This window comes from Desmodus rotundus, chromosome 8 (genome assembly GCF_022682495.2).
Source record: "Desmodus rotundus isolate HL8 chromosome 8, HLdesRot8A.1, whole genome shotgun sequence".
Taxonomy (NCBI): Eukaryota; Metazoa; Chordata; class Mammalia; order Chiroptera; family Phyllostomidae; genus Desmodus; species Desmodus rotundus.
Window position 1 is genome coordinate 84809280 of NC_071394.1, and position 20776 is coordinate 84830055.

The following is a 20776-nucleotide window of genomic DNA, read 5'->3' on the forward strand; positions in this document are numbered from 1 at the left end:
CCCACCTTGCCCACTCCCACGGCAGACATCACCAATCAATCCCAGCTCTCTTTCCCTCCAAACCCACTGGATCTAATAGTAGATCCATTGCTGTTAAGAGGGAAACCTATTTGACAATTCTGGTCTAAATCAACTTCCTCATTTTACTGTTGGCAAAGGTAATGGGAGAGATTTCTGGCAAGTCACACAGCAGATTTCTGAAGAGCAACCCAAGCTTCCTGACGCACCCCCTCCAGCGCCCAGTGTCATGTCCTGAGCCGCAGCACCAGGGGCTCCCACAGAGGTCAGGCATCTGGAGGGGCGGCCCCTAAGCCCAAACCCAAAGAGCAAATCCCCTGCCTCCCAGTGACTGGGCCCCTGAGCATCATGTCCTTCATCTCTCAGCTTGACTGTGAAGGCTGGATGGTCAGAAAATCAATTCTGGAAAAGCCTGCTTAAGCCGACCTGTTGACATCGGGTTTACCAGACTTAACTGCAGTTGATCAGGGTCTGGGCAAACTCTCAGGTGGTTCCTGAGGCCTGAAACAACCCCACCAGCATAGGTGAGACCCTGTGGTCTCAAGAGTAATCACCCTCTCTGTGAGGGGGCAGGCGGTCAGAGGTGGGGCTGCAAGGCTCATAAAAGGACCCCCTCCGGAGCCTGATCCTCAGCCGGCCCCACGGGCAGGGGCTGGGCCCCTTTGTGGAGGGTCCTGGCCCCGTCTCCAGCCTTCTCTCTTCTGAGTTAGCACCCACTCTCTCCTGTCAGCCCCCCAGGGGTGTCTCCACTCCCAGCCCTCACTCTGGGGATCAGGTCCCGGTTGAGCTCTGGTTATGACCATCAGGTGGGTGTGCTGAAACTCAGGGTGAGGGGACAAACAGCCTAGGACAGGCATTCTGCTCAGGTCACCCAGTCTGCAAACTCAGCCAAGGGGACCAAAACCCAGCTGAGGGCAGCAGGGTGCCCTGGTGTGGGCTGCATTCACTCCTAGGAAGGGGCTCCTTTTCCTACTCAGAGGCGCCATGGGCTTGCCAAGCCTGGCACCAGTGGGCTGTGCCCACAGAGGGACGCTTTTTCCTGACTCACATAGAGACTTTCCATAAACTGGCAAAGGCGCTGGAGATGCTCCTCATCCTGACCACAGCATCCCTCCTGGCCTCAGGCCCAGCCCCGCCCAAAAACTCTGTGTGGTCATTCAATGAACACTTACTGAGTGCCTACTCTGTGCCAGGCACAGGAGCTATTGAAACGATTTCACAAGATAATAAATAGAAAGCACTTATCCCCATGCCTAGCACACAGCAAGCCCTGGGCGTGGGCCAGCTTCTCCAAGGAAGCCTATGGGTTTGCTCCCAGCTCACACGGGCACAGCTCAGCCAGACACCCGGCACAGGGGCCAGAGGGGAGAGAGGCTGCCCAGCCACTGCTCTCCCTTTGCAGGTGAATTTTCTCTAATTCCATGTTTACCAGTCCTCCCTAGTATTACCTTCACAACTGTCAAGTGGTGTTAAAAACACCCATTAGTATAAATTAGAACCTGACAGGCTGAGGGCGCAAGCTGACATCCCAGTTTGCAAAGAGCCTGCTGAGGGCTGAGTGGCTCAGCAGCTGTGTTTGGGGATCCCACCTACACGGGGCGCCTTTCACCAGCCTCCTGGGTCGGCCCTGTGAGAGCCACATAGTGAGGACACAGGTCTTAACACAGGGAACCCACATAGCCCTCCGTGGGTTCCAAGCACCATGCTAAACACTGAGAGGGAGGGCCAGCACTGCCTACCTGTTCCCTGTTGTCTCCCGGGGTCCAGCCCCTGGTAGGGGCTCAAGACATGAGTGGTGACTGGATGATGACAAGTCAATAGTAACCTCTGCTCACTTATTCCTCACAAGATCCCAGTGGGGGGCAGCCACCGCAGTTATCCCACCTCACAGACAAGGAGGTTGAGGTGCAAGGAGGTTGAAGACTCACCCAAGGGAACCCACTGGCAAGAGACCCTCCTACCCACCATGCAAGGGCCCCCAGGAGGTTGTTGGCAGGGGCCTCTCTGGAGGAGGGGAGCTCAAAAGGCTGCTGTGGCCCCAGAGACATGTTCTCAAGAGAATCTACCTCTTCCTCACGGTGACCCTGTTATCACCATCACTCGTTACTGCACCTGCACTTACCAGGGGCCTGCGCGGAGTCGGGCACTGTGCTGGGGCTGCAACGGGAAGCCCCAAAACGTATTCTGGGGTGGTCCGACATACCGCTGCTGCCACCAAGGCGGGTCTGTTCCCTCCCCAGGGGTCGTGAGGACCAAGTGTGACCTCAGCAAGCCCTGCCCAAACAACTTCTTTGCGTTTAAAATCCTCAGCGGGGCCGCCAACGTCGTGGGCCCCTCCATGTGCTTCGAAGACCACGTGTAAGTACCGGAGGGACTCCTGTGTTCCGCGTCTTTGGTTTCAGCCATTCATTCATTCATTAGCTAACTCAGAAGCTTCAGGAGCAGGCGCTAGACCAGCCCAGACGTTCCACATGCTTCCTTTAACTCTGGGTGGTTAAGTCACAAATAACAATAACCCCAACAGCTTCCATGTCTGCCAACACCTGGCTAACTGCCTACAGCATCATCTTATTCAATCCCCCAACACTCCCAGAGTGCGGCTATAATTATTCCCTTTGTAAAGATGAGGAGATTGAGGCTCAGGCAGGGTCACCCAGCTAACTGGTAGTAGAGCCAGGAGTTGAACTCAGGCCTGTATGGCAGCCAAGCTGCTGGGCTTCTTTTGAAGGCAGATGCCTATGCAAAGGGTTCAAGATCAAGATCTCGGCATCAAAGTCTGAACCCAGGAGGTGCCAGGACTTGCGAATGCAAGAGAAAGGGGGTAAAAGCCATAGGATAGCAAGTTCATCCTACCGAAGCAGCCAGAGATGGGAGTTTTAGTCAGGATTCTGAACCTAACTCCAACTCACTTAGGCAACGCAAGGAACTTAGTGGTTCACATACCTAAAAGGCCAGAGCAGGCGGCTTCGGGACCAGCTGCATCCAGGGGTTCAAGCCATGTCATCAGGGCTCCCTCTCACACCGTCCTCAGCTCTGCTCTCCTCTGTCATTACATTGTTTTCTTTACTGAAAATAGGCTTCGTCATGTGGGAAGGAGGGAGGCCACAGCAGGCTGACACCTTAGCCCAAGCTAGCACCCCACGGGAAAGAGAGCTTTCCCATCTGCATTGCCCCTGTAAAAGTCCCCAGACAGGGTCTCATTGGCTGGCTTGGGTCGAATGGCTGTGCCTGGGCTCAGTCACTGTGGCCAGAGGCACAGGATGCTCTGCTGTCCAAGCCTGGGGGAGAAGTCAGTCCTGAGAACCACATGGCCCGAGACGGAGAAAACAGTTTTCCCAAGGAACACCAGGAGACAGAGTAAGAATACTGGGCAGACAGGGACACAGTCAGGCTCCACGTGAGGAATCACAGACACCACCGAGGAGAGCAGCAACATTCTGGGGTCTGCCTTCCTCAAGGCCTGGGGAGGTGGGCTGGCCCTGCCTCCACCCCCTCAGAGCCCCAGGCAGGGATCTTTCCTCTTCTCAGAGCAGACTGGTCTGGCCCAAACAAGCCATGAATGACTCCTTGGAGAATCCAGCCCACCGACCATTTCCAGGAGAAAACAGATGGCCCAAATCATTGTGTGTGCTTCCCAACACCTCTGCATCGTGCCATGTGGGCTCTCTCGGAGTTCCAGAGCTGCGGAAGCAGAGGGTTGGCTCCACACTCGGGACTCACGGTCGTATTTTGTTTTTCTTTCCTTCTTCAGGATCATGAGCCCTGTGAAAGACAACGTGGGCAGGGGCCTGAACATCGCCCTGGTGAATGGTGAGTTGCTGATCCACCCCCCAGGCAGCCCCCACTGTGGTGGTGTGCATCTAGTCTCCCAGCACGGACTCCGCACCTTCCATTGCCCTGCCTGGGTCAGCAGTAGTGTCAGGACGGGGGCCTGGCTGGCCTGTGGGAACAGAAGGATGAAGGACCAGGTCACACCGCAGTCCAGCCAAGCCCCTGCCTGTGTGCCTGTACCAGAAGGACATGCTTCTCCTTGGGGTTTATACCAACACCCATGAGACCACAGGGACAGCATGAGGTCACAAAGCTGACTGCACATCTTCATCCATTTTTTCAACCAGTTTTGATGACAGCCTGCAGCTGGACTGGCTGCGACCTGCTATTTTTCTCTTTCCCCAAGTGCGCCCCTGACGGGGAAGCCCTCTGGGACAGTCTCTGATGAGATGCGCTCAGACTGGGGCCTCCTTCTTCAGCCCTCACAAAGCCCAAAGACAAAACAGCCACTAACAATACTAAAAGCTAACATTTTTTGACCATTTACTATGAGCTAGCTATTTCGTTGAATCCCACCATCACACTAGAATGGACCACGCTCAGAAACCCCACCGCATTCCAGGTAAGCAATGAAGCTCAGAGAGGTTAGGCAACTTGCCCACAGTTACACAGCCAACAGACTCACACAGATTTTAACCCGGATCTGGTTGGCTCCAGATCTTAATCATGCCACTGAACTACCTCCCTAGACTAGAAAAGTCTCCAAGGATGTATGCAGCGCCTACTGTATGCCAGCTGTGGGGAAGTCTGAGGAATCACTCAACAAAAGGATTGGTAAAGATTGGTGGCTTTTAACCTTTTAGAGGGCAGAAATTACTTTGAGAAACTATTCAAACTACATCTCCTTCTCTTAATTCCAGAAAAATCCACAAATACACATCTCAGTTTAACAGGTTCATATCCCCCCTTCCAAAATCCCCAGGTGATATGTCCCAGGGATTTGGGAATTAGTGACTGGAAGGACCCGGGAGGGGGATGCAATGTGAGCTTCCACCCCCATCCCCACCCCCCCATGCTCTTCAGGATTCCACAAACCACAGGAGAGGGAGGGAACCTTGGTGAGATGTAGAACTGCCATCCCCTCTGCAACACTGCCATCTAGTGGCATAAAGTGAGAACTGCAATTTTCCTCCAGAACACCTGGTTCCTTGTAGCTATCGGACCATTTGCAAAACCCACAAAGCTCAATTGAGATTACTGAACTAGGGGCATTGAGTACAGTTCAACCCACTGAAAATCTCTTTCCCTCCAGGAGTTACAGGACTCAAATTGTAGATTTACTACTTTGGTGGGAATAATGATGACAATTGTAGTTATTTTCATTATTATTTTGCTGCTAAATTGTGTCTTGTATGCTATTTTAAATACACCTTATTCAGTTCCCACAGCCCATTGTTCAGATGCAAAAATCAAGGTTAAAAATGATGAGTTGCCTATTGGGAACTGCTAAGGCAGCACATAGACCCAGACCAGTCGAATTCAATTCAATTCCAGGGACCCTCCTCCACCGTGTCCTTCTGCCTCTCAGATCAGCCCAGTAGTTATTGGGCGCCTGCTTAATCCTGCATGCTTTCTACGGGACCTGATATTACTCCATTATCATTCTACTTCTAGACCTCAGACTACAGAGTACTCATTTTCCACAAAATGACAGGCAGAATGACCCATTAAAGCAAATAATTGTTCTGTTTTCGCATCCCTTAGGATCCACGGGAACAGTGCTGAGACAGAGCTTTTTCGACATGTACTCTGGAGGTAGGCACCTCTGTTGGCCATGAGGACGTGTGCGGGCTGAGCTTCCTGTAGCATGGGGGCTATCGGGGTGCCAGAGGGCTTGGCTCTTGCTTCCACAGAAGACCACCAGAAAGAGGCATGGTGGGGGTTCACACAGTCCTGCTGCCTTTGAAACCCCTTTCTACTGGCTATTGGACTCTCCCGGAACAGATCCTGAGACAAGGATTCAAGTGCCATGTTTTATTTGGGAGGAGGTGATCTCAGGAAATATCAGTGGAGAAGTGAGACAGGGAGAGGAAAGCAGCTAGTACAGTGTGTTATCAAGTAGTTGAACACTGCAGGCAATGGGAACTCAGGAGCCAGCATAGAATACATGCCTCAGAAGTATACCGGAGGGACAAGGGCGCTGGGGACTCCCACCCGTAATTCTGTGGCACGTCCCACACTTGGCCTGTCCCAGGGTGCAAAAGTGGATGTGGAGGCCAAAGAAGATCTTCAGGCAAAGAAATGCTGGTGCTGGCAGTTGGAGGCCAGGCATGTGTGCCCCTGAGGTGCTAAGGACAAGTGTAAATGGCGCGGTTTGCTCTGCTAGATAAAGGGTGTTTTCAGGCCACAGGGGCATCCGAGGCCCAGAAAGAACAGCTGTGAGGCTCCAAGCTCTCTCTTTCTGCAGCTGTCTTTTCTTCCCTCTGCACAGACCTGCTTTCCGAGCTTCCCTGTGTATAGATTACCCCTCAGGAAGTCACAGTCCTCCCTGCCCTGAGCAAAGCCAAACACCAGGGCACTGACCTATCTGGGCTGGAAGTCCAAACATATAAGTTCCCTCCAGCAGCTGAGGTTGGGGCAGGACTCTGTCCCAAAACTCTGACATCTCCCAAACTGGTGGAATCAGCCCTGGGCCTCAGCAAGGAATCAAAAGTGGCAGGGTGGCCCTTTGCAGCCGGGCTAAAGTCTGGGCTTTGCAAGGACTGGTTTCCATGGGAAAAATGAATTCAGCTCAGCCCACTTCTTGGAGCCCAGCCCGACTCAGTTTCCCTCCATGTTCCTGCGATCACCGGGCCAGCTCTGGGCTCAGGCATCCCAGGGCACTGGGCATGTGACCATTCACCCCAGCTCCTCACACAGTGGAAGGGGCTCTGCTTTCACCAATCAGCTGACTTCCTTCTCCCCTGAATCCCCATCTTTGCCTCCACCTCCAAGGAAAACCTACCTTACTGCACCCACCTAAACACATGAGCTCAAGAGGGGAGAAAGCCACCAGGCAGCAAGCACAGAGCAGGAAGTCTCTGGGATTTGCGAACGGGGGAGGGGCTGAAAGTGGGAATGGGAGCCTGCTGCCCGGAAGTCACAGCTGGGGCCTGTGTGGAAGGTGCTGTACAGCAGCACCTTTCCAGACTGGCAGCTGGGACCCTGCCTGGGCCCAGAGCTTCATAGCACCCCACAATGGCCATCCTCCAGCTGCACCCCATTTGGAGCCTTCCCTAGGGCCCACGCAGATGTCTTCAGACCTGTTCCCCCAACTGCAAGCACACCCCCAGGACCTAAGGGGTGGCTGTTGCTGTGAAGGGAAGGGTGGCATGGATGGAGCTTACATAGGAAGACTGGGTGTCCACACACAGGCACTCAAGGCTCCTTCTGGTACAGGATGGAGCTGGAGACAGGCATGAGAAGAGACTGGGGCAGGCGATGGGCTGAGGGCCAGAGGTCTTCATTTGTTCTCTGTGGAGCACCTGAAGGTGTTCTGGGTGCCCTGGGGCCATTTTTATGGAAAAGGCCCCGTCTCTGGAGTCAGAGACTTCAGGCTGCATGACCTGAGGCAGGTGACACCTCTTGAACCTCAGTTTCATTACCTATAAAATAGAAGTAACTATGATGTCCACTTCATAAGGTTGATGTGAGGATTCAATCACCTGCAATAATTAGTGTACAGGACCAGCCTGGCTGGTGGAGGGGCCTGGGGAAGTTCATTCAGTCTTTTCCCTTGCATTCCCTCCTCCCTTACTCTGTCCGCCTGATTCAGAAGCAAGGAGGTCATCTGTCAGAATGAAAAGGGAAAAAACAATTTAAAAGATTAAACTAAGTTTTATAATGCCTTATTATGAACACGGATGTAACCATGGCTGGTGGGGAATGAGGAACCAAATCGTGGTGAGAACAAGTCAGCCCTTCCCACAGGAGACAGAAGTCAGACAGTGGCTTCTTTGGTGAGAACAGAAGGCACACTTCCTTTTCTCCAACATCCACTGTCCACCCCAGACAACAGCCAGATCTCGATACCGGCTGATGAACGCATGGTACTTTCAGAACTCATTCTCTTATCTCAGGAGTTCAAGGGCCATTTCACTAACAGAGCCACTGTGGATGTTGACTGGAGACTCTGTGTGACTGAACTGGTTGGCCGCCGGTCCTGCTCAGGGGCCTTGACTCTTCCTCTGGGTCCTTGACATCCCCACAGAATACTAAGCATCAGGGGGCTTTGTGGGTGAGTGGCCTATGGGTAGCCACTCACACAGGCCCTGAACTTAAAGGAAATGTATACTGGGTTGGATGTTCTGCCATCACAGTCCTGAAACTCTTAATAACTTTTTTAACAAAAGACCCCACTTTCTCATTTTGCACTGGATCCCTAAAACTATGTTGCCCATCCTGCTAATAATTGTACATAATTCCACTATAGTGTACTGACTATATGACGAGAGTCATTGTCACATTTGATCTTTACAAAAATGCTATGAGCGAAGCAATTAATCCTCCTCAGTTTGCAGATGTAGCCCCTGTTTTACTCACTAGGCCAGTGTTGCCCACACGTCAACCGTTCAAGAGTTCCCTGCACAAGTTATACTGTGTCCAGAGAACCGTCTGCATTATTAGTATTTTCCTTTAAATCAGCTCACTTTTTTAACCTAAATAAGTATATCTTTAAAGGGAATTACATCATCACCCTATACTTAGCCATTACTGCTTTTTTGGTCATAAAAAATAAGCTCAACAGAAAAAAATCAGTGTCCTAGAAGGGAGAGGGGAGCTGATGTCCCTCCCCCTCACAACTAGGCCTGCTCTCTGTCAGATGCAGACTTTTTGCAGTGCAGATGGTGTTAAAGATGCAATAGAGCTTTAAACTCCGTGATGTAAGTTGGAGAGTTGTAGGAGCCTAATATTCTCTCTCAGTGACCCCAGTTGCCTACAGCCCAGTGGGCATGCCCTCCAAAGGAATCCAAAAAGACATATGCACCCTTATGTTCATTGCATCGTTGTTCACAGTAGCCAAGATATAGAAGCAACCTAGGTGTCCATCACTAGATGAACAGCTAAAGCAGATGTGGTATATATATGTGGTGGAATATTACACAGCTATAAAAAAGAATAAAATCTTTTTTCTTTTATTTAAGTATATTTTACTTATTATGCTATTACAGTTGTCCCATTTTTTTTCTTCCTTTTATCCCCCTCCACCCTGCATCCCCCTCCCACCAGCATTCCCCCCTTTAGTTCATGTCCATGGGTCGTACATATAAGTTCTTTGGCTTCTCCATCTCCTATACTATTCTTAACCTTCCCCTGTCTATTTTGTGCTTACCAATTATGCTTCTTATTCCCTGTACCTTTTCCTCCATTCTCCCTCCTCCCCCTCCCCACTGATAACCCTCCATGTGATCTCTATTTCTGTGATTCTGTTCCTGTTCTACTTGTTTGCTTAGTTTGTTTTTGTTTCTGTTTTTGGTTGGGGGGGCGGTTAGGCTCAATTGTTGATAGTTGTCAGTTTGTTGTCATTTTACTATTCATAGTTTCTATCTTCTTCTTTTTCTTAGATAAGTCCCTTTAACATTTCATAAATAAGGGCTTGGTGATGGTGAACTCCTTGAACTTGAGCTTACCTGGGAAGCACTTTATCTGCCCTTCCATTCTAAATGATAGCTTTGCTGGATTGAGTAATCTTGGATGTAGGTCCTTGCTTTGCATGACTTTGAGTATTTCTTTCCAGCCCCTTCTTGCCCGCAAGCTTTCTTTTGAGAAATTAGCTGACAGTCTTATGGGCACTCCTTTGTAAGTAACTGTCTCCTTTTCTCTTGCTGCTTCTAAGATTCTCTCCTTATGTTTCATCTTGGGTAATGTAATCATGATGTGTCTTGGTGTGTTCCTCCTTGGGCCCAACTTCTTTGGGACTCTCTGAGCTTCCAGGACTTGGATGTCTGTTTCCTTCACCAGATTGGGGAAGTTTACCTTCATTATATTTTCAAATAAGTTTTCAATTTCTTGGTCTTTCTCTTCTCCTTCTTGCACTCCTATGATTCAGATGTTGGGACATTAAAATTGTCCCAGAGGTTCCTAAGCCTTTCTTCATTTTTTGAATTCTTGTCTCTTAATTCTGTTCCCATTGGATGTTTATTTCTTCCTTCCGTCCAAATCATTGATTCGAGTCCCAGTTTCCTTCCCGTCACTGTTGGTTCCCTGTGTTTTTTTTCTTTATTTCACATTGCATAGCCTTCACTTCTTCCTCCATTTTGTGTCCGTACTCAATCATGTCTGTGAGCATCCTGATTACCAGTGTTTTGAACTCTGCATCTGATAGGTTGGCTATATCCTTGTCACTTAGGACTTTTTCTGGAGCTTTGATCTGTTCTTTCATTTGGGCCCAGTTTCTTTGTCTTGGCATGCCTGTCACATTGTAAGGGGTGGAGCCTTAGATATTCACCAGGGTGGGCCAAACTACTTTGCTGTGTTGTGGGGCTCTATATGGGGGAGGGGTGAGAGAGGGAACAATGCCCCTTGCTCAGCTCTTGGCCTTCTTTCAGTCACTTCCCTTGCTTCCCACAAGCAGATTGTGCCCTTTCTGGTGCTGATTACTGGGTGGGTAGATTTGTGTACATTCTAGGACCCCATGGGTCTCTCCAACAGACTCTCCTGTGATACTGGGAATTTCTACTCCCACCTCAACGCCCACAGGTTTTTACAGCCAGAGGTTTTGAGGCTTTAGTTTCCTGTACTGGAACCCTAGGTTGCACAGTCTGTCTTGCTTCCCAGTTCCTCCCAGTTTATCCACACACAAGTGTGAGATATCCTGGCCCACCAGCCACTGCCTTGTCACATGTCCTTTCCACCCTGGCTGCCCTTCCCCACTCCTCCTACCAGTCTAGATGAATGTTTCTTTAACTTCTTGGTTGTCAGACTTCCATACAGTTCGATTCACTGGCAGTTCTGGTTGTTTTTTGTTTTTAAATTGGTTATTATGCTTCTTTTGGTTGTGTGAGGAAGCAAAGCTATCTACCTATGCCCCCCTCTTGGCTGGAAGCACCCAAAAAGAATAAAATCTTACTATTTGTGACAACATTGATGGGCCTACAGGATACTATACTAAATGAAATAAGTCTGACAGAGAAGAACAAATACAATATGATTTCACTTATATCTGTAATGTAAAAAAAACCAAAAAACAAAACAGAAACAGACTCCCAGACACAGAGAACACACTTATGGCTGCCAGTTTGGGGGGGGGGGGGGGTGCGGAGGATGAGTGAAGAAGGTGCAGGGGAATAAGAGGTACAAACTCCCAGTTATAATACACAGAAGTCACGGGCATGTAATGTGCAGCACAGGGAGGAGAATCAATAGCATGACGATAACTTTGCATGGTGACCCGGTCACGACTTCTCGTGGTGATCACCCTGAAAGGTATATAAACGTCAAATCACTATGTTGTGCATGTGAAACTAATATAACATTACATGTTAACTATACTTTAATTTAAAAAATGAATAAGTCAGTACAGACAAACTAGGCTCCTAACCAGTATAGAAGGAGGTAGCTGGGGTATGCAAAGAGCCCGGAGCTCCTGACAGATGACTGAGCTCTGTCCCGTGGGAGAAAGTCCCTAACAGCCCTTAGACCAGTAGTTCTCACCCCCAGCTGCATGTCAGAGTCACCTGAAGGACTTCCAAATCCAAGCACCACCCCCAGACCACCTGAGTGAGGACGCCCGCACACCTCAGCTGGGAGCTCCACCCCACATGCTGCCTCCCACTGGGCCCTGAGTGGCAGATGGAGCTTGGTGTAAGCCTTCTTGGCCACTCCTGGATCAGGAGGGTGGTAGGAGAGAATGAGAATGGCCAGCGGTCTCTCCCCTCAGTGACCAGCACCTTGCTTTCCTTCCTCTGCCAGATCCTATGCTCCTGGTGAAATTCCTTAAAGAAATCACAGAGGACATGCTGGTGCTAGTGGCCTCCTATGACGACCCGGGGACCAAGTAAGTGGGGACCTCCCTCTGCCAGGCCAAGGAGAGAAGAGACCAAATGCTTCTGAGCCCTCCATCCCTTTCTAGTTCCCCACTAGCCCTGTGTTCTGGAAAATTCTCCTAAGGAAATAATCAGACAGTGCATAAAGAGATGTCCTAGGAGGTTCATTCCAGCCTTGGCTACCATGGTGGAAACTGGCCACACTCCCCGTCCAACTGGACGGGCCAGTCACAGCAGTCACAACGGGCGGTGATGCGGGGCAGACTTTCATACGTGCCTAAGGAGACCGGCTGCCTCAAAAGTGGTGATGTGGAACATATTTAGGGACAGGGAAGAATATTATCCTTCAGTGTTTATTTATTTTTTTATTACAGTTTTCATTCAACACTTTTTTTATATTCATTTCAGGTGTTCATCCTATAGTATTAAGTGAAAAAAGAGCAGGTGGCCCTGGCCGGGTGGCTTGGTTGGTCAGAGCGTCACCCTCTGCACCAAAAGGTTACAGGTTGGATCTCCGATCAGGACACATACCTAGGTTTCAGGTCCAATCCCAGGCCAGGGCACGTACAGGAAACAATTAATTGATGTTTCTCTCTCACACCAATATTTCTCTCTCTTTCTGTCTCTTCTTCCTTCTCTCCCTCTTTTCCTCCTTCCCTCCCTCCCTTCATCTCTCTCTAAAGTCAGTGAATATATCTTCAGGTGAGGATTTTTTTAAAAAGCAGGCTATGAAAGAGTTGGTATGATCCCAGAACACTGGGGGAAAAGACATGAAGGAAATATATTAAAATTTTACAATGATTATGTCAAAGGAATGAGACTATAATTTGTAGTTACTTGGTGATGTTCATTATTTTCAAATGAGCATGTATTACATCTGTAAACAGAAGCAAAACTGTCCTAACACCTCTCCAGCTCCCTCCGCATGGCCTTCGGAGAGGAGTCTTGGTCCCCCCGACCCTGTTCCTCCTGAGGTGACTCCACAGGCTTCGTCGCACATGGCCAAGAGGCATCCAGCGCTTCAGCAGCTTGCCCTTCTCCCATCCCACTGCCTGACCATCCTCTCCTGCCCTCTGCAGAATGAACGATGAACTCCGGGCACTCTTCTCCAACTTGGGCAGCTCCTACGCCAAACAACTGGGCTTCCGGGACAGCTGGGTCTTCTTAGGGGCAAGAGACATCAAGAGTAACAGCCCCTTTGAGCAGGTGGGTTCTGGTGGCCTCCCCCCTCCCCAGTGAGGGTGGCAGTGTCAAGGATGGATGGACAATGACTAGGGTGGCTTGGGAAGGACATACGCAGTGGTGTGGGGAGGGCCACTTGGCTGTCATCCAGCCCAGAGGTCAGGGTGGCCCGACTAGCTAATCCCCCAGCAGGAAGTAGCCTTGACCCTTTTACAAAAATATATATAAACGCATAGATCCATAAGTGCCAAAAAGGAGGAAAAGGAGAGAAGAAGGGTACAAGGAAAGTGAGGCATGGAAGAAAGAGAAAGGAATGTGGAGAGGAAGCCTGTGCAGTGGGAAGGGGAGCCCAGAGCAGGGGTCACAATGCCTGGCTTCTAGCCCCACTTAGCCAATCCTCGCTGCCCCCCAGGCCCAGGTCTCCCCAGCTGTAAAGTGGAGAGGGGCTGGGCGAGGGGAGCCTGAGGCCCCTTCTAAGTTCCCTGTGGAGAGGGTGAACTTGCCCCAAGAAGGGGACGGAGGAGAGCCCACCTTCAGTGGAAGGAGTCAGGAGGGGTCCACAATGTGCGGCTCACAGCTACTATCCAGGGCGGCCCAAGGAGAGGGGGTCAGGGACGCACCCAGGAGTGGAGTTTGAGGAGTGCTCACAGGAGGAAGCGGGAGTCGACAGAGGGTTGATGGCCCCAAGGAAACACTTCATCTTCTCCACTTCACCAAGGCAGACCCCATTTGTGCATTCCAAGCTCAGAGCAATTCTGAAACCCAAGAGAACTGGCCAGGCCTTCCCCTGCATGGTGAGGAGAAGGTTCAGCTCTGCCCAGATCCAAGATGGGGAGCTAAGGGTCAATGATTCAGACATGCAGGACCACTGAGGGGCCTGGGCTCTGTCCTGAAGGCTGTGGGGAGCCATGGGAAGCTTGAGAGAAAGAGAGTGACAAGAGCAGATAGATAATAAGAGAGCCTAGTACTCAGCAAGTGCTTGCTCTGTGCAGGCACCAGAGCAAGTTCCCCAAAGGGTCTTACATTAACACCCACCATGAAGTAGGTACAATTATGATCCCATCTCACAGAGGAGGATCCCGAGCCCTGGAGGGGTTTTAACCAGCTTGCTCGGGTCTCAGTGATGAGGATGGATTTCTCATTCAGGTCTGCTGCCTCCACAAACAAGTGTTTTCTGTCCTGACCACTTTTAGAACGGCCGCCCTGGCTGAGCATGGAGAGCACTGTGGAAAGGGAACCTTGCAGAGGCAGGGAGGAGGGCTGCAATGATCAGACACCTGACCAGCAGCCTGCCCCGGGCTGTGGAGGCAAAGCAGGGGCAGAGTCAAGAGGCCTCATGCTGAAGTCAGGGAGGGGGACCACAGTGGGGCTGCAGGGGCTTTTACCTTGTCTGGAAAACGTGGGCCTGGTTTGTACGCACATGTTTCTACGAGAATGCATTCAGGTAACTAGAAATTACTTAAATTACTTTTTTTTAAAGATTGTATTTATTTATTTTTAGGCAGAGGGGAAAAGAGGGAGAAAGAGAGGGAGAGAAACATTCAATGTGTGGTTACCTCTGGCCCACAACCCAGGCATGTGCCCTGAGTGGGAATCGAACTGGCAACCCTTTTGTTTGCAGGCAGGCGCTCAATCTACTGAGCTACGACCAGCTAGGGCTAGAAATTACTTTTTAAAAAGCAAGAAATAATACAAAGTAGGTTGTGCTGGAGGTGTAAGGAAAAGGACACACTGGGTGAAGAACACAGGAGGCAGGGCCAGGATCTCCAGAAGGTCCCTGTGGGAAGCCCTCAGGGGAAGGGGCAGGGACAGGACTTTCCAGGAAGATGTAGGGCAGGCACTGTTCCTCCTTAAAGCACAGCTTCCGGACCCATCAAAACTGGACCAAGACAGCAAAGGGGAAGCACACAAGTAGAAGAAGGTCAGCATCATCCTTTACCTGAAATTCAGGATCAGCTTTCTGGAACCCATCACCCAGAAATGAACCAAAGACGGTGTTGTCATAAAGCCATCGTGTCGTCGTTCCCACATGAGGGAAACTGGGCTCTGCAGAAGCAGCATCTGGAATCTGCTCTGTCTTCCCAAGGGTTAGCCACAGGGACTCCCACTGCGGGTTTTGCCATTTATGCTTTTCTTTCATAAACTAAGCCTGGGCATTGTAAAGACAATCTTAACTTATTTTATTTCCTTTATATATTATATATGTAATTAATATTAAACAATATTGGACAGTGGTTCCACTGTGTATGTACCAGATGGGTGGCCATAAGCAGGCCTCCTTTGCCTCGGTTTCCCCATCTGTGTAATGGGATGATAATAGTATGCTTTTCTTAGGGCTACTGTGAGGATTCAATACATAAGGCACCCTGTGCCTGGCATAGCACAAGCATTCAGTAATTGCTACGATGCTTTTTAAATTGTTGTTATTATTTTGGATATCCTAGAGGGGCAGATGTAGAATTTGGCAGAGGGGCTAAACTCTGCCGCCCCACCCCTACCTATCCTCAGCGCCCCACCCCCCATGACAGTGACTAGGCTCTGATCCCATCTCTGAAACCTTGGGCAAGTTCCAGCCCCTCTGAACCTCAATGTGCCAATCTGTGAAGAGGACTGGTAACATCTAACACTGCCCCCCATGGGGCAATGGTGAAGATGAAGTAAGGGAAATCATTTAGGTTTAAAGCACAATGCAAATGCAGGTGTGAGTCCTGAACAGCCTCCCCCACTGTGTTTCTCCCTCTTCTCTCACTCCCTAGTTCTTAGAGAACAACCCCGACACCAACAAATACGAAGGCTGGCCAGAGATGCTAGAGATGGAGGGCTGTGTGCCCAGGAAGGTGTTCTAGGGCTGCTGCAGCTGCTCCCGGGTTGCACGAGCTGGACTGGCTGGAGCTGAAGGACGGCGGGACAAGAGACTGAGAGACCAGTCGCAGCAGCGTTGAGCGCTGAGGGCCCTTGCACTCTCTGTGCACTTCCCCTTTTCAGGGACAAAACCTACCTGGAGGTCGCCAGCCTCAAAGGGTCCTCCTGGGGGCCACTGCCTGTGGAGAGAACAGGAGGGCTTTCCCTCAGGGTCTCTGACTGTTGCCCCTGAGAAAGGACGGGCTGCCCACACCAAAGCAGAATTAAACTTTATTTTTGCTGATATTGAATGAACTTTCTGAAAACTCGGTGTACAGTGTTCCTCCCTTCGATCAGAAAGGTCTAGATTGGGATAACTTGAGCTACAATTTCAAACAGGTTGGGGACAGCTTCTGGCACCAAGTTTGCAGCTGGAGAGGAGACTGACTTCATAGGGATTTCTGTTCGGGCGTGAAAAATTCCGCGGTTCCCAGCTCAGGGTGTAAGACCCACATGCACAGAGCCGAGGGCCGGACGCTGGCACCTGCTGTTTGAGTGAGAGCTGGAGGGGACAGGGAAGTGGGGGCTTCTGGCAGAGGCAGGAAAGAGTAGCCGGGCTGAAAGGCAGGCTTAGGGAGAACATTCTAGCTGTCTTCGCGAAGTTCTCCAGGAGCAGCCCCCGAGACTTATTTGAGAAGTGTCTAGAAAACACCAATAGGATCATGCGGAAGTAAGACAGGGAAGAGAAGGAGCCAATAAAGGATGCACTGTGAGTGAGCAGAGCCAACCCACGGGCACCCCTAGGAATCAGTGTAGAGCACACACCCTTGAGATCTCTTAGGGTCAGGGAGCTGGGATCCTTATGCCCCACCTCCCATCAGTCATTGTTGGAGGGCTGCTAGTGTGGGGGTCCCTGTGAATTCTCGGGCCCTTCTCGTCTGCCCTACATAGAGAAGAGTAGTCACCTTAGGACAGAGAATCCTTAGCCAAAAGGTGTTGATACCAGCCACCAGAGACCACTGAAATGATGAGGCCCAAGGGATATGGTGCTAAGACCCCACCTAGGGTCTCTGAAAAGCACCAGGGGGCCCTAGACCAAATCCTGGGAGCAGAAAGAACTGGCACTCAGGCTCCTGGAGTGTGTACTGGGCCCCAAGGCTCAAGGAGAAGATGCCCACACCCCAGTGCAAATGCCCCGAGCAGTGGAACAGCAGAAGCTGAAGTCCTGTGCACTCCATTGGTGAGGGCTCCCAGTTCCCAGCCCTGGGGACAGGCAGGGCTTCAAATGTGCTGAGGGGACCTGGAGTATAGACAGAGCGTGGGAGCTTTGACAGGAGCCATGATGGGTCGGGAACGTGGGCTGCCGTGGTGGGATCAAGATCAGTGGGAAAAGCCTGACGGGACACATCGAGCAGGCCTGGCTGACGAAGGAGCCCAGCCAGCCGCCTGACCAGTCAGCCCCACATCCCCCTCCTCCCCCAACCATTTGTAAGTCACACTCAAGGGTTAAAAGTGGGGGTTGCTGGCAGTCCCAACTAACCACTTACACAGACACACACGACAATATAATGCCTGGCAGGTTTGCATAGGCAAACAAATCTGCTCCATTCCTCCCATTTTGTTCCAAGTGACCAGGCCCTCAGCCCACACCAGACAATGGGTGTGAGCAAAGGGCCTCCACTGAACCCCAGTGCCTTCCTTCCCCACCCCAGAACTAATTCAGTACAGCGGCGTGGGGGGCTTCCACAGGCTGAGGACCCTGACCGAGCCATCCTTTTCTCGCAGCTGACTCACTGCTGGTCTGACCGGTAGTTACCCACCCCGGGCAGTATGGTGAACAGAAGGGCCGGCCGGGCGCTGGCTCTGCCGCTTGCTAGCAGGGTGAGCACGTCAGGCCACCTCTAAGCCACAGCTCCCCCTTGGTAGAAGGGAGCGTACGTCAGTTTCTCAGGGGCTCGTGGGCATTAAGTATGACAAAATAGCCATATCACCAAAAGTTGTCAAAAAAAGAAATAAATAAGTAAATAAATAACATCTGACCAGATACCCGCTCTGGAATGAAGGGAACAGGAAGTTTCCCTTTTAGCCGTGAACTATGTGAATTCTTTCCTTAACAAGCAAGAACGCCTTATGAAATTAGAAGAGAATTATAAGGATTACCAACAAGAGTTCATGGCCAGGAGCTAATCAAAGCTCTTGGTAGCAGTCTTCCTGGGACCCCAATATTTTTTCTGAGTCCACCTGCCTATGCGCACTGGCCCAAAGAAATGCACACAGTATAGAAAGAAAAAATAGTTTAATATTGAGTTGGCCAATACGGAGACAGGGAGCTCATGCTCTGAAGACGGGGCTCCCAGATGGCATGTAGGTTACAGGTTATGCAGGACAAAATCACAAGACACCATGGGTTAGGGGGTTTGGGGCCATGCTGGGAGCTGATTGGCTAGAGGTGAGGTGAGGGTGATGAATCTTTTCTTCAGGTTTTGAGGACAGTTCTTAGTCTGTCTGATCCCATGGGGGTAGCCAGGGGGTCATTCCACCTTAGGGCTCAGGAGCTGAAACATAACTTAGGTCAAGATGTTATCTTTAGCTTACTTTAGGTCCAGACCCTGTGACCGTTAGTCGGGGCTGGGCTCCTGTCTTCTGCTGCCTCGGGGGTTGCTGACTACCTGGGGGACAGGCCAGGTCTCTGAAAGATACAGATAGGTAGGTAGGTAGATAGACAGACGTATAGATATGTGATAGATGATAACGATGATAGATAGATGATAAATAGATAGATAGATAGATGATTTCTAGAGCTAGGATTTAAAACTAAATTTAATCGAAGTCACAGAGACCCTCAGTTTCGGTGGCCACTATTTTAAAAGGACATGGGTGGCCACCTGGTTGGAAGAGAAGACACACGGTACTTTTCCAGAAGCTGCATTGCACAACACTTTACAGAAAACTGAGAAAATGTCAATGGGATAAGGCAGTGGGCACGGCCCCTGGATGGGATTGAGCGCGGGTCTGGACTAGGAGACAAGACCGTTGGTCTATAGGAATTGTTGTCATTAAAAGGTCAGTCTCGATGAGGAAAAGCTCAGAGTGAGGATGCTGCACTTGCCACAGAGCCTGTGGGAGAGGCCACTTGCTGCCACTCGCTGGGGAACACGAGGCTGAGACTGCGGGCCATGGGCCGCCCACCCGACCCCACCCCCTCACCCCCACACCAGGGTGAGGCTCAACGGATCAGCCTCCAGATACGGTTATGGAAAAACCCAACAGACAATCAGCTGTACCATCAAAAGTCACCAAGGAGACAACATTCTAGAGGCAGCCACCCTGGGCCCCCTGGGATGGGCGTTGCAGAGTGGCCAACATCTGTCAGACTCAACATCTTTTCCAGGGCACCACAGGGCCCCCAGCTCAGCTCAGGATGGAGCAGGTCAGAGTCCACAAAAAGGCTGTAGATGGTAGAGAGGTCTGTATCACTGAGTCTATTCCCCGGTAAGAGCCAGTTTCCTCACTCGACAGTTGTTACTCCCCTGCTACATGTCAGCACCTAGGCAGGCACTGGAAGCACTGCGGTGAAGAAAACCAGGCACAGTCCCGGCTCACAGTCTGGGGGGCGGGGGCGGGGTGCAGATCAAGAGACAATGTGGCTTGGTAAGCGTTTGTTGGGGGAAGGACTGCAGAATCCAGAAGGGCATCCTGGAGGAAGCTTTGGGAATCCCTAGGAGTTCGCCAGGCAAGGACGGGAAGGAGGAGTGTGCCAGGCAAGGGCACAGGATGAACAGGCCTGGAAGGGCAGAGGGCAGCGGCATGATCAGATTTGCAGTTTAAAAACATTCCTCTTGGCTGCTGAGTGAAGAAATCAACAGAGGCAGGGAGGCGAGTGAGGAGGCTGGCCTCATCAGGGAGAGAGGGTGGTGGCAGGGACCAGGGGGTGGCATGGGGCTGGAAAAAGGTGGGGCCAGTCCTAGGGACATTCAGGAAGTAAAATCAACAAGACTTGGGGACGGACTTTCTCATCACCGGGGTGGACAAGACTTCAGGAATCTCTACAAGCTACTCATGGCCTCAGAATTTGGGGCCTGTATTTCCCTACCCTCTTCTGGTCAACAAGTCTTTCTTTCCTCTCTCCCCAGCAGGGAGAATGGGCGATGAGGGGAGTGTACCCATCTGTTCCCTCAGTCAAGGCAAACTCTTTGCAGCGGCTGTAACTCTAGTCCTTGCCAGTAGGTGGCAGCCCAAGATAGAATGGCAAGTGTGCCCAGGCTTCTGGAGCCCACCCAGTCTTGGGAAAGGTGTTGTGCTTAACTGATCGGTTACCTTGGACAAGCCAATAGGCAGCAGATTTACCATCACTGTTATTAACAGCATTGTAACAGCAGCACCTAACTTCTATGGAGAACTGCTGTTGTCCAACCATGCTCAGTGCCGAGTTTTACATAAAGTACATTTTATCCTCCCAGCCCCGTGGGGTAGGCAACCGTTTTTATTCCCTTTCACACGGGAGGAAAATGAAGCTCAGAGAGGTCAAGTGATTTGTCCAAAGTCACAGAGCTAAGAAGCCTCAAAATAAGGATTGGAATCCCAGTGAATCTCCATCGCTACAGACTTTCCAGAAACACTTGCCCTAGAACTATTCTTCTCCTCCCTCTCCTCCCCTTCCTGCTCCCTCTCCCTCCCCTCCACTTCCTCCTCTTCCTCCTGAAGGCCTCTGAAGACATTTGAAAATTGCTCAGAACCTCTGAATCAGCGTTCTCCATATCCACCACCATTGCTTTAGGAGAGGTGGAGAGGGAGTGAGTTTAAGAGATTTGGAAATCCTCTTCAAAACCCTCCCATGTTTTCCAGGCTTGCTTCCTTCTACGAGGCTGTGGGTCAAGAAGGAGCAGGTGTTTATTTACCCCCCGTTATGGAGAAAGTGGAGCTAAGGGCTGTGCCTAGGT

General features: G+C 50.8%; 1 protein-coding gene across 5 annotated transcripts in view; it reads left to right on the forward strand.

Moving 5' to 3' along the window:
* Window positions 1–16140, forward strand: part of FAM3D (FAM3 metabolism regulating signaling molecule D) — a 36848-nt gene extending 20708 nt beyond the window's left edge. For all 5 annotated transcript variants that reach the window (XM_045192281.3, XM_045192282.3, XM_024556596.4 and 2 more), the window contains 6 exons: window positions 2259–2376; window positions 3770–3828; window positions 5554–5604; window positions 11740–11824; window positions 12893–13019; window positions 15752–16140. In XM_045192281.3, the coding sequence (XP_045048216.1) occupies window positions 2259–2376; window positions 3770–3828; window positions 5554–5604; window positions 11740–11824; window positions 12893–13019; window positions 15752–15841 (530 nt within the window). In that variant the 3' untranslated portion in view covers window positions 15842–16140. The remainder of the gene's footprint in view (window positions 1–2258; window positions 2377–3769; window positions 3829–5553; window positions 5605–11739; window positions 11825–12892; window positions 13020–15751) is intronic.
* The last annotated feature ends 4636 nt before the right edge of the window (window positions 16141–20776 follow it).